At 33.2% G+C, this 11,529-nt stretch overlaps 2 protein-coding genes across 7 annotated transcripts; one reads left to right on the top strand and one right to left on the bottom strand.

Annotated features, from left to right (window-relative positions):
• The first annotated feature begins 161 nt into the window (after positions 1-161).
• LOC123716349 lies at positions 162-4,851 on the top strand. Of its 2 annotated transcripts, XM_045672046.1 has the most exons (5): positions 162-482; positions 680-1,815; positions 1,892-2,063; positions 2,290-2,397; positions 2,700-4,851. In XM_045672046.1, exons 1-5 carry the CDS (start codon positions 389-391, stop codon positions 4,082-4,084), a joined length of 2,895 nt encoding a protein of 964 aa, XP_045528002.1. In that variant the 5' UTR covers positions 162-388; the 3' UTR covers positions 4,085-4,851. The 2 variants fall into 2 exon arrangements, with proteins under 2 accessions (XP_045528002.1, XP_045528001.1); XM_045672045.1 differs by lacking the exon at positions 2,290-2,397.
• A 588-nt stretch (positions 4,852-5,439) lies between these two features.
• LOC123716575 (dimethyladenosine transferase 2, mitochondrial) lies at positions 5,440-10,069 on the bottom strand. Of its 5 annotated transcripts, none has more exons than XM_045672383.1 (8): positions 10,014-10,069; positions 8,369-8,784; positions 8,148-8,289; positions 7,937-8,076; positions 7,633-7,779; positions 7,025-7,164; positions 6,638-6,802; positions 5,440-5,766 (listed from the first exon to the last, which is right to left on the bottom strand). In XM_045672383.1, exons 2-8 carry the CDS (start codon positions 8,765-8,767, stop codon positions 5,607-5,609), a joined length of 1,293 nt encoding a protein of 430 aa, XP_045528339.1. In that variant the 5' UTR covers positions 8,768-8,784; positions 10,014-10,069; the 3' UTR covers positions 5,440-5,606. The 5 variants fall into 5 exon arrangements, with proteins under 5 accessions (XP_045528339.1, XP_045528338.1, XP_045528336.1 ...); XM_045672382.1 differs by lacking the exon at positions 10,014-10,069 and adding an exon at positions 8,965-9,064; XM_045672380.1 differs by lacking the exon at positions 10,014-10,069 and adding an exon at positions 8,872-8,990.
• Positions 10,070-11,529: the final 1,460 nt, after the last annotated feature.

Genomic DNA, 11,529 nt, shown 5'->3' with positions numbered 1-11,529 from the left:
ATTGTATGGTACTGATAGTAAGAAAGAAAGTAATATTTTACCATATTCTAGTCTGTGGAATCATTAAGTAGTAGCTATGTATCTACAACCAATAATACTTCCTAAATACTATTCTTAATCAATTTATACCTCGACTTGATCTGTGAAATTAGAATCAATTTTAGTTTTTACCTCAGTTTTTACTGTTTATTGTCAACAGCTGCTTAAGAAATTAAGAGTTCTTAAAGTTAATGTACTTCACTAGCTCCTGTTTAATAAAAATAGATTTTCATTAGTATTTATAAACTTCTTTATGTTCCTTGGTAATGTAAAAAATAACTTATATACCTCTGGCATAAACGTCACTAAAACCTAAATAATCTTAGATATTGTGAAGTTCACATTAAAAATGTCGATACCTCCGTTGGTGTGCAGCACTCCTCCTCCGCCAGACCAGTGTGAAGACGATAAACACATGGATGAATTTGATTTACAGTATAGATGTAAGTAAAAATGTTATAAACCTATCCATTTTTCCTGTGAAATATAGGATTTATTAGATTGGAGCTAATGTATAACTTTTAGGTTGATAAATCTTTTTATCTTTGGAAATAACTTATTTTCAATGTATATGCAGGACTTGGGTTGTCAGTACTGTTTTGCTCAGTGTGTAATAATGATGTATAAATCCATATTTCAGTGTCACCAGAGGATGAAGAAGAAAATGATGAATATAATTATGGAAATTTTCATAATTTCCATGATCCTATGTCTAATAATGAAGACTTGGTACCACAAAATGAAACCTGTAAAGTAAAGACTGATCATACCATTATTGGAGTAATTAAACATTCTCAACACAGCCCAAGTAATCAACATTCCATAGATAAAGCAACCATTGATGATGTGGCTATTGAAGACTTAAACTTAAAGGTAGAACAAGAAAGTGATCTTGTTGATCAGGTAGAAAGTAATAATAGTAATGTAGAGGAAGATTCAGATGCATATGGAATAACATATTTTACACCACATATAGAATCCCCTGATAAAAGTACTTTATGTATAAACACTAATGTAGTAACAGAAGAGAATAATGATGAAAATGAAGTAGAAAGTGTGATACCAGAATTGAATGATTTTTCTCTATTTTCTCAACAAGGGGAAGAACTATCAAGCAAATTATTAGAAGAGTCTGAGGGTGAAATTGTAAAAAATGAAGTTCTTATAGAAAATATAACATCTCAATGTGAAGAATCTAAACAGGATTTGAAATCATGTGATGATTTTGATGACTTTGAAGATTTTAAATTCACTACAAACAGCAATTATAACATTATAGAAAGTGCTGGTAATCCTTGGGAAAGTAAGGATCCTAAGGATTTTAACTTTGGGGATTTCAAAGCCAATTTTGATGTTAATGAAACTATACTTGAAGAATTACATAATGAGAAACTAAATGATGAAATTAACATTAGTCAAGGTGACCTCGATAATAGTGAAGATGAAGATTTTGGCGATTTTGATGATTTTAAGTCTTCAGTAAATAAAGAAATAGTAGAAGAACATACTTCTCAACATGTCACTGTTTTAAACTTTCAAAATAATGACAATGAGGGCCAGGTTATAGAAAGTATAAAAAATATTTTATTTAATATCTTTCCTGACGATTTACCAGATTCTAAAACAGCATTCGATGGAAATCTTGAGTCATCATTGGGTGAAACATGGCATCATTTGAAAGAAATTGATGTAAGACAGCCTTACATTGTATATTGGAATAATTCTCTCAGTCAAAAAACTCTTTTAAAGGCCCTATGCATTGATTCACGAAATATTGTAAGTAAATTCATGTTGCTGATTTCTTATTTGGTTGAAAATAAATGTAAGTTATCAATATTTTTTGTGTTTCCAGTTGTTTGCTCCAAAGTGGAATTCCTCAATGCCAAAATACGCAACAAATTTAAGTGGAGCACCTCTTAAACCCCAAAAACCTCCTACAACACCACAGCAACCTGACCTCAATGCTGAAAAAAGTAAAGAAAACATCACATGGACAGATCCTTTTACTTCAACTGGACAAGGATGTAAGTTACCTACATTTAAGAAACTAATTTGTGTGGCTAAGTAAAGCTAGGACTGTGATATTTAAAGTTGATTCAGAAGATGTGTGTTGATACTATTGAAATGACTTTAAAACACAGTCAAAATTTAACTAACAATAACATTTATTTCCACTATGAACTTTTTTGCATGTCTTGCACATGGATATACACTTAACACTTTTGCTTCATCCTAAATGCCATTCAATAGACACTTATGCTGAAGCTCTACTCCTAGATTTAGAACACCTCATGACCACTTTAGATCAAATGGCTCACAAACAGTCTACTCTAAAAATATCAGAGTTACTTTCAACTGGTAAGTTATGACTCAAGTAATTTTTAGGAGTTTTTATTATCATATTACTTACTTCACAGCACAGCTGGTAATACACCTTGCATAGTTCTAAGATTTAGTCTGAGGGACAATTGATTCAATTTAAAGAGAGTAAGAGGTTTTTAATATTATATGTTTGTAGCGCTCTGAGATTGAGAGAGAAAATAGAGACAATTAAGGTCTACAATTCAGAGATGCTGCTTAGTTATTAATAAATTCAGAGCAAACCTAATAATGTACATAAATAAAGGTAAGAAATTTCATCAAATAATTTTATTTTCCAGCTAACAGTTCAGACAGAGAAAAATCCCTAAAAGAGTCTCGGCCGGCAGATCTGAATGTCTTTGGAAACTCCATAACAGTATCAAAATTAGACAAGATTCATTCAAGTACACTGAGTGTGCAACCTCTTAGACATATCAATTTGCCTGATACTCATATATTTACACCTACTGACTCAGAAACTCCGAGATCAAAAACAATTCATTACGACATTACACCACCTGTATTATTACCACAAGAGAACCACAGCATTAACCCAGAGGAATCTACCCAAAATAATAATGATGATTATTGGGAATTTCAAGATTTTAAAGGAACAGCCGATAGTGGCCAAACTGTTGACATAAAAACAGAACACAAAGAAACTATTAATGCAAATGCAGGAATGATTCTCCAAAGTCAATTATTGCAACCAGTTAAAGTTGAACCAACCATGCCCAAATTAAACTGGCCCGACCCCGGCGAGGTAAAGGAGACGTTTGATGATTTTTCTGATTTTATATCTAGTACTGCTTGGAATAATGATAATTCAAGTACTACGGAGGCCGCATCTCACCAACCGAGTGCTAGCCTAATTAGAACAGTACCTTGTGATAATGTAGAGGATGAATTTGAAACTTTCCAATCGGCTCCTACACCTGCATCCAATCAGATATGTGCAGAAACCTTGTCACCAGAAATTAGTAAAATTAGCAATGAGGTAACACAAGAACGACTTCCATCGGACACATCAAACATTAGGCCAAACGAAGTATTGACACCTATCACTGTGCAGAATCATAATATTTCTGTAAACATAACCTCAAAATATAGTCCAGTGAATACGTCAATTTTAAAACCTGTAAACGCCGGCCCTAGTCTGATTCGCCCCCAAAAAGCAGGACAAATTTTACAACCGCTTTCCCTCGAAAGTTATTCACAGATAAATTGGCCCAAACCTGGTATAGATTTACAAAATCTTTCAAGTTTCAATCCACTCGAAAGCCTCGAAGCTTTCAAAAGTGACTCCGGCTCGAGCGGAGCCAGCAAAGGCGCATCGCCGGTGCACAAAGTGAGTTCCGTCGCCGTGAACGAAACGCTCGATGACGATATTTGGGGTGACTTCGTTTCGAGTAAACCCAAACACGTGGCCCCAAAGAAATCGCAGTTACTCGCAGACGACGACGAATGGACAGACTTTGTGTCGAGTCCGAGCATATCACAGAACAGCCTTAAAACCATAAGCTTTAATGTCGCTACCAATTCGACTTTGCACAAAATGTCGAATCAAAGCGTTTCTAAAAATAATCAATTAGCCAATAGCCTAGACATTCCGGTTCTCAATTACATAACGCCGAAGTCGAACAGCCGCGGCGCGTGTGTTGATAAACATTTCCAAAACTTATAACGACTTTGTATCGTATTTGTATATGTCAACGAATGAGTTCTTTGACAATTGACATAACCAAACTTTACGTGAATATAATGTGGTAAAGGTATTCAATTGTTTTATAGTTTTAGTTTCAAATAGAAGCTCGTTGTTCAGATATAGCGTTTTGTGTGTTCTTTGAACTATGAGACTTATACTTTTGATCTCTTGTTGAGTATTTCGATTATTTTGAAGTTAGCATGTAATTGAAGATCGGCGATATGTACTTAATACTACTTATTCATTCACGACAATACTTGTAAATATATTCCAAATTCTTAAATGGTTCTGTAAAAGTTGGTAAAATGTATTTATGTTTTAGATTTTTCTAGGTATCTTATAAAATATTTTAAATATTTTTCAATGAGACAGTATCAAACTCAAGTAGTTACTTAGTTGTGTATTTATTTTAAAAGTTGTATTATAAAATGAATATGTTGAATTTTGAAAAGCAATATTTGTAAATTGGTACATAATGTAAATATTGAAAATGTGTATATAGCTATAAAACATAGAATAAAAAAGTATTTTCTAGAGATTTAATGTATTGTCCTGTCCTGTTATTTGAATTTTCATAAATTATGATATAGTTATATCAACTGCAAGGAACAATATTTATGAATGTCATTATATACATTATAGATAATCATAAAGTGCATTTTTTAAAGGATTGAAAATAGTTATCTAAATTTGTTACCAATTTTTTTTTTTAATATTATTTTAGCAGTATTCCTATTCATGCATACCGAGCCTATACTGATATACTTCTTTTCGTATTATTGATGACTAAAAAGTAGAATTTGTTGATCATAAGAAAAATAAAGAGATTTTGTCTTTAGATCATCTTTTACTACACCAGCAATTTCCCACATTCTCTCTGGTATATAAAAAATATTGTCATGATAGTGTACCAGAACTGACAGGACCTCAAAAATTAATACAGATTAAGATTCTGATTTATCCTTGCGGTTTAAATATACTGGCTTATACATACTATAGAGAATACATTTAAATCTTCTCAATGTAATTGGAGATAATAATTTTTAATTATGGCAACACTTTATATGCAGGTATACATAACGAGTTTTACTGGTAATTTAGGAATCTTTAATTTCTTCACTGTGAATGAATCTTATGTTTTATTTGTTACACGAAACAGCCGCCCGCTCTACGCCCTTGACTTGCGAACTGGTAGTAAATGTATATTTACAAATAATTTAACTTTTTTTCTGACGTTCATAAAGTTATTTTGAGTTTGAGTCTATTAAGGTAGTCACAATAATATCCTGAAAGCTACGTGATTCAGAATTAGTTAAAAAAAACAAAGGTACAAGAAAATTATTTATTTCTGCACCTTGCGGAGATCCCCCGTCCGCTCACTCTTACTTGCGTTGTTATACAGCACCCGTTATATTTATACATTGTATATCAAATGAATTTTTTTATGTTAATCTTATAACAATCCAACACAATCTCTAATTTAATACTTCCGGTGCATCATTTACATATTTTCTAATTCATTTTCTGAATCGGAGTGTTCCAAGTCGTCGAGGTGTGGTTCAGTGTCACCTTCACTATCTAAATGAGATGCAAACTTCGGAAGACTGTTCTCAACAGTTGCTCGAAATGGACAATGTTCAAACTCCGGCCACGATACAAACCTTTAATAAAAGAACCGAATTAATTCGGGCACATTAAAACGCACCCACATGACATTGGGAAAAAAAAGTTAAAAAATATTTTTACTATAGACAATTTGGCCTTTAAATATAACTCGTTGCTGCCTTTGTATGTTTAAATAACATTAAAAGTCCAATGTAATATTACAAGGATAACCTGAGTAAAAATTCATTAAAATTGGTTTAGTCGTTAAAGCGAAAAGACGTGGCAAAAAAAAAATCCTTGAGGTTATATGTTTTATAGCGATATAATATTAAATGCGTACGAGTTTAGACATACCGCTTTTTAATATAACTCGTTGCTGCCTTTGTATGTTTAAATAACATTAAAAGTCCAATGTAATATTACAAGGGTAACCTGAGCATAAATTCATTAAAATTGGTTTAGTCGTTAAAGCGAAACGACGTGGCAAAAAAAATCCTTGAGGTTATATGTTTTATAGCGATATAATATTAAATGCGTACGAGTTTAGACATACCGCTTTTTAATATAACTCGTTGCTGCCTTTGTATGTTTAAATAACATTAAAAGTCCAATGTAATATTACAAGGGTAACCTGAGCATAAATTCATTAAAATTGGTTTAGTCGTTAATCCTTGAGGTTATATGTTTTATAGCGATATAATATTAAATGCGTACGAGTTTAGACATACCGCTTTTTAATATAACTCGTTGCTGCCTTTGTATGTTTAAATAACATTAAAAGTCCAATGTAATATTACAAGGGTAACCTGAGCATAAATTCATTAAAATTGGTTTAGTCGTTAAAGCGAAACGACGTGGCAAAAAAAATCCTTGAGGTTATATGTTTTATAGCGATATAATATTAAATGCGTACGATTTTAAACATACCGCTTAAAAACAGTTATTTTTTGTTGTAAGGTGAGGTCGCCAAATTCAGTGAAGATAGTCATATGTGGGAGGGGAGCATCTGTCTCATCTGGCGCCACTTCTTTGTTTACATCAGGCGGATCCTGTCCCGTGATGAGCCACACACCACAACCCGGAATCCATTGTCTAATATTTTAAATAACCATTTATCACCATTAATTATTTAGTTTAATAAATGCCAGAAAAATGCACTGGATATTAACTAAAGAAAAATGTTCAATAGTATATATATTTTTAAAAAAAACCTAGTTAATAGTAAAATTTAATTTTATATTAAGCATTACTCTTTCTCATCATCTATATTATTATTCATAATTTGAACAAAGTATGGATTTTAAAAACACTCACTCTAGCATAGGAATGACTCTTGTTGATTTGGAAAAAGTTTGGGGTTTGAAGAAATACCACAGTAACGGTAAGTAGGCTGGATGGCATGGCAGAGCTTCCTTCTGCGTTATATTGACTAAATACAAAAAATGTTCATCTATCTGAAATATAATAATAACAAACAATATAATGTAAAGTTGCTAATACAATCAAATCAATCTTATCCATTAAATGACAGTCTCCATGTCTTCAGACGTAAGATTCTGCAGCCACTGTTGATCCATGACCAATAGTGACCATTGCATAGTAGAAATATATTAGAATGAAAAATTGTACAATTGTATTTTTTGTAGTTATTTTTTTTTTTGTATGTTTTGGTCTGGTTTGTCTATTGCTTTTAATGTTTAAGTTATTTTCTCTTTGTCATTGTAATGCTTTCCCTTAAATGTTGTGCACACTTGTTATTGATGCACATGCATGTATATGTCATGTTATATGTTGTGTGTTTTCTGTAAGTGTTTGTATGTGTTTCGTTAATGTGCCTTTTAAAATAAATAAATAAATACAGGAAAGCAATATAAATTACTGAATTAAAAAGAAATTAAATAAAAGAAGTTTTAAATGCTTACCACCGAGGTTTTTTTAGTTGGTGGAAAAGTCCATGGCAAAAAATGAGCTTTTGGTACTTTTTGAAGAACCTTGTATTGGAAAAGAGATTGAAATAATGACGGCACTGACTTATGTTTGCCATGCTGGACATTCAAATCTGTAAGAAACTACAATATTATCACAGTTAGTATCGATGGATAAGCTTTATTTACAGACAAACATAATTTACTTTAGTATGTTGATGTACACAAAAAACACATGTAAACCATGAAAAATATCTTTATATCTCTATATTTATAATTTAAAAAAATCATAAATTAATACCTCATAATGATGTGTTGGTAATATAATAAATAAGTCTGGTCTACCAAGTTGATTTGTTATATTGTGAAAAACAATTGTATTAATAAGATGTTTCACAAATGATAATCCAGGCATAGCTCCAACTATCTGCAACTTTCTACCTTAAAATAAAGTTAACCATTTATCAAAACTATACATTAATGACAGTACATGTATTGACTAAAAACAGCACCTATTTTGTCTGTAGCTAGATCTCCTAATAGATCTTTTATTCGATTTCCTTGGTCAATTTTATCCTGAAATGCAAGCTTCCACATTCCAAAAAAATCTGCTATTTTATATATGATTCTGTTAGGATATTTCTCATGTAATTCCTGTAAATATAGACTCACTAGAATGACAGTATTTTAAACCTTTTGTAGATGTAGGTTAAGGGATGGCATTGAAACATACTTGTAATGACTTTTGAAAGAATTTAGTACTCTCAAACAGGTATACTGGGTTATTTTGATTCCTGAGAATTTCTTCAGTGAGAAATCCTAGTCCAGGATTTACTTCAACTATTGGTGCTCCCTTTTCAAAATTCCTTGTAATAATAGTTGAGATATCTTTTGCAGTTTTCCGGTTAATTAAATACATAGTTTCTGGCGTTTTATACTTTTTTAAAAGCATTCTTGGTAGGTGTGGTACAACATCATTATATTCCTTGTTACTATTTAAATAATTCATAAGCCCCTGTGCAACTTTTGTATTTTCATCCAGTTCCTCGCTCTGGTTGTTAATTTTGTGGCGAAATCTCATCAAGAGCAATTTAATATTTGTTCTTCTAATTGTCATAGTATTCACAAGCATTTTTCCTTTTATTAAAACTGTAATAAAATAATATGAGTTGAGTGAAAATTTATAAAATTTTAGCTTTGAAATCTTAGTCGTACATAGAAAGTTGATTTGTTTACTTTATCATTATTAAAACAAAACCATTAAACATGCAGTGTACCGTTTCTAATATAACATTGTTTATAGTATAGTGTTAATAATTATTAACATACTAGTGGAGTAGTAAGCAGTAGCTACTAGTCAGTGATGCCAACGCCTACATATTCAAATACCCCTAAATATGGATTAAAAACGTTCGAGTAAAAGTTTTTGTAGTACACTCGGTTTGAGAGGTAATTTAAAGTATTCATTTAAAAGTAGAATAGCTGTTATTTCGATCTTGGAGTATTGTAAAATTTTTATATTTAAGTTATAGCCACGCTTGTAGTTTATATTTGATTTAGTTTGGTGGTGGGGATTGAGGCCTAATAGAAATTGTATAGAAACGTGCGTTTAAAAAAATACAAATAATAATAAATGAAATCTTGAATAAAGTACCCCCTAATAATTCCTCCAATGAATTCCCAAAATAATAAAAACCCTGGACATCTTTATTCCCCCTAAATTTGGGAGGTTGCATCACTGCTAGTAGCTCATCTGTATCACTGACAGAATACACGTTGACAATGGTTGACTGCATCAAAATGTACCCTGTGGACATTGGATCTCATACGAATGTAGACTTTTTCGGGAGTCGGGTGTGACTAAGGTTATTTCACCAGTGCAATCAGTCATCCCCCTTCCTAGTGGGAGTGCCATGCTGCTTTTGAGCTTCAGCCAAATGGGCAGGCACGACCGGGGCAGTACCACTGTCTCACAGGAAACCGAAAGTGATACAATAGGTTCATCTTGTTGTTTCGTGCGGTGAGTGAGACTCCCGGAGCCCATCAACCTAGGGTCACCCGTATTGTCTACAAGGAGCCAAATCAATAAGTGCTTGTGCACCTGAACCCCAAGCTAAGAGTATCTTACTCCAAAGGGGACTTAATTTTCTCCTCCTCTGCCAGCCTTTCTGCTCGTCCGAGGAAGGTGAGACGGGGCTAACGAGTCTACGCAAGTCTCAGCCCTTACCAAACGGCCACCACCTTACCATCTTCTTGATGGTAATGCGAAGTGATTCAGGATCCAAAAGGTTGGCAGTGTTCGGCGAAGGATACGGATTAAGCCAATGGCATGGTGAAAAATGGAGGTGTGACCTAATAAGTTTGGAATTCATATTTACCATCACAGCTCCTTGGAAAGTTGACTCTAGAGGCTGTGTCGGCTGCTAACCACACATTTCTCGCATCCGTTAAATCCGCAATCTCGTAGTTTGTAGAATAGGTGGAGTGCATATAACTAATACATGGTGTGGCGTTATGAATGGATAAAATACATTACATGTGGGTAGAAGACGGCGGTGTGGTGTTTGCAATTTTTGCAATTGAAAAAGTGTAATTTTCGATGGAAATCCACCTCCAAAGGAATTTTTTATAAATCTTTTGGGCAGAATGCTTGGATATGGGCGCATGTGTGGTCTTTTTTGTTAACCTAACATGGTGTAAAAAAAACTATGGTCGTCCGAGTGCCAAAATAAGAAAAAAACAATGAATGCACATTGAGATTTCGCGTCAATGCATTTCCATAATTGAATAAATAATAAATTCCTATTACAATGACTCAACAGCTTTTATTTTAATCGAACATGTGCAAAACTTTACTTAAATACTTGAAATTAACTTAAAAATGTTTATTTCTTAATTGTAGGGAGAGAAATCGAAAAAATAATAATTTTAAAATATCGTTTAAGAAATTAAATTTTACAAAATGTGTTTAAAGTTGCCACGTTCTCTCGTTTTAATATGTATACTATGTTCATACCGACAACATGCCTGTATATGCATGCTACGCATAGAGGTTTTTTGAATGCGCAGCCGTTCCAACCTCCTCTTCATCATTAAAAAATTAAATAATAGCGCGACAAATGCATAGTTTTATATCCTGCTATAAATATACTGCTATTGTTACATTAATACAAAGTACAGTGGTTTTCAAATGTAATTCGAATGTACCACGATTTAGATTGTATTATTCTGTAAAATAAATAACTAAAAATAATTGTGTACTAGGTGGCCATCCAGGTATTTGAGCTTCCAAGAATGCATTATGCACCCATATAAACACTTGATAATCGGGATGATGTCCATTAGGAAATATTTCTTGACGCAGTGCTGCAGTTCCATCGATGTTATCACCTCACACGCCGTAGATTAAATGCATTTGAACTTTTTTTTTACAGCTCAGCTCGGGCTGTTTTGGCGAGCGTAGCCTGAATGGCGTTTTATCCCGCGGCTAGCGCAAGGGCGTCTCCTGTGATACTCGAACCTCGGCTTGGGCCGTCGCGGGGTGGTCAATCGCCTGAAGGGCAGGACGGAAGCTCACTGGAGTGAGCGAAGTACGAAATAAAGGTCCTTCCTTCCCCGGTGAAAGCGGTTTTTTACCCTAATCTGTTTGTGGCTGTGCATTTGAACATACTCAGACATACATATTTGTGTATAGTTGAGGCATTGCAACGGGAGTCTCGACACCAAAAAGAGTGGCAAATGTTGTGTATTAAATATCTCGACAGACTTATACTAAACATAAAAAATATTTTTCGGAACCGCCACGTCTTCTACCCGCAGATTTATTATTCATTCATTAGGCCACAATATTTGATATCATTACTGTATATCGTTTTAGTAGGTACTTACAATAAA

The sequence above is a fragment of the Pieris brassicae genome, chromosome 11, assembly GCF_905147105.1.
Source record: "Pieris brassicae chromosome 11, ilPieBrab1.1, whole genome shotgun sequence".
In the NCBI taxonomy this organism is placed as follows: domain Eukaryota; kingdom Metazoa; phylum Arthropoda; class Insecta; order Lepidoptera; family Pieridae; genus Pieris; species Pieris brassicae.
Note: the sequence above shows the minus strand (reverse complement) of the source record. Positions and strands in the feature narration are given on the sequence as shown.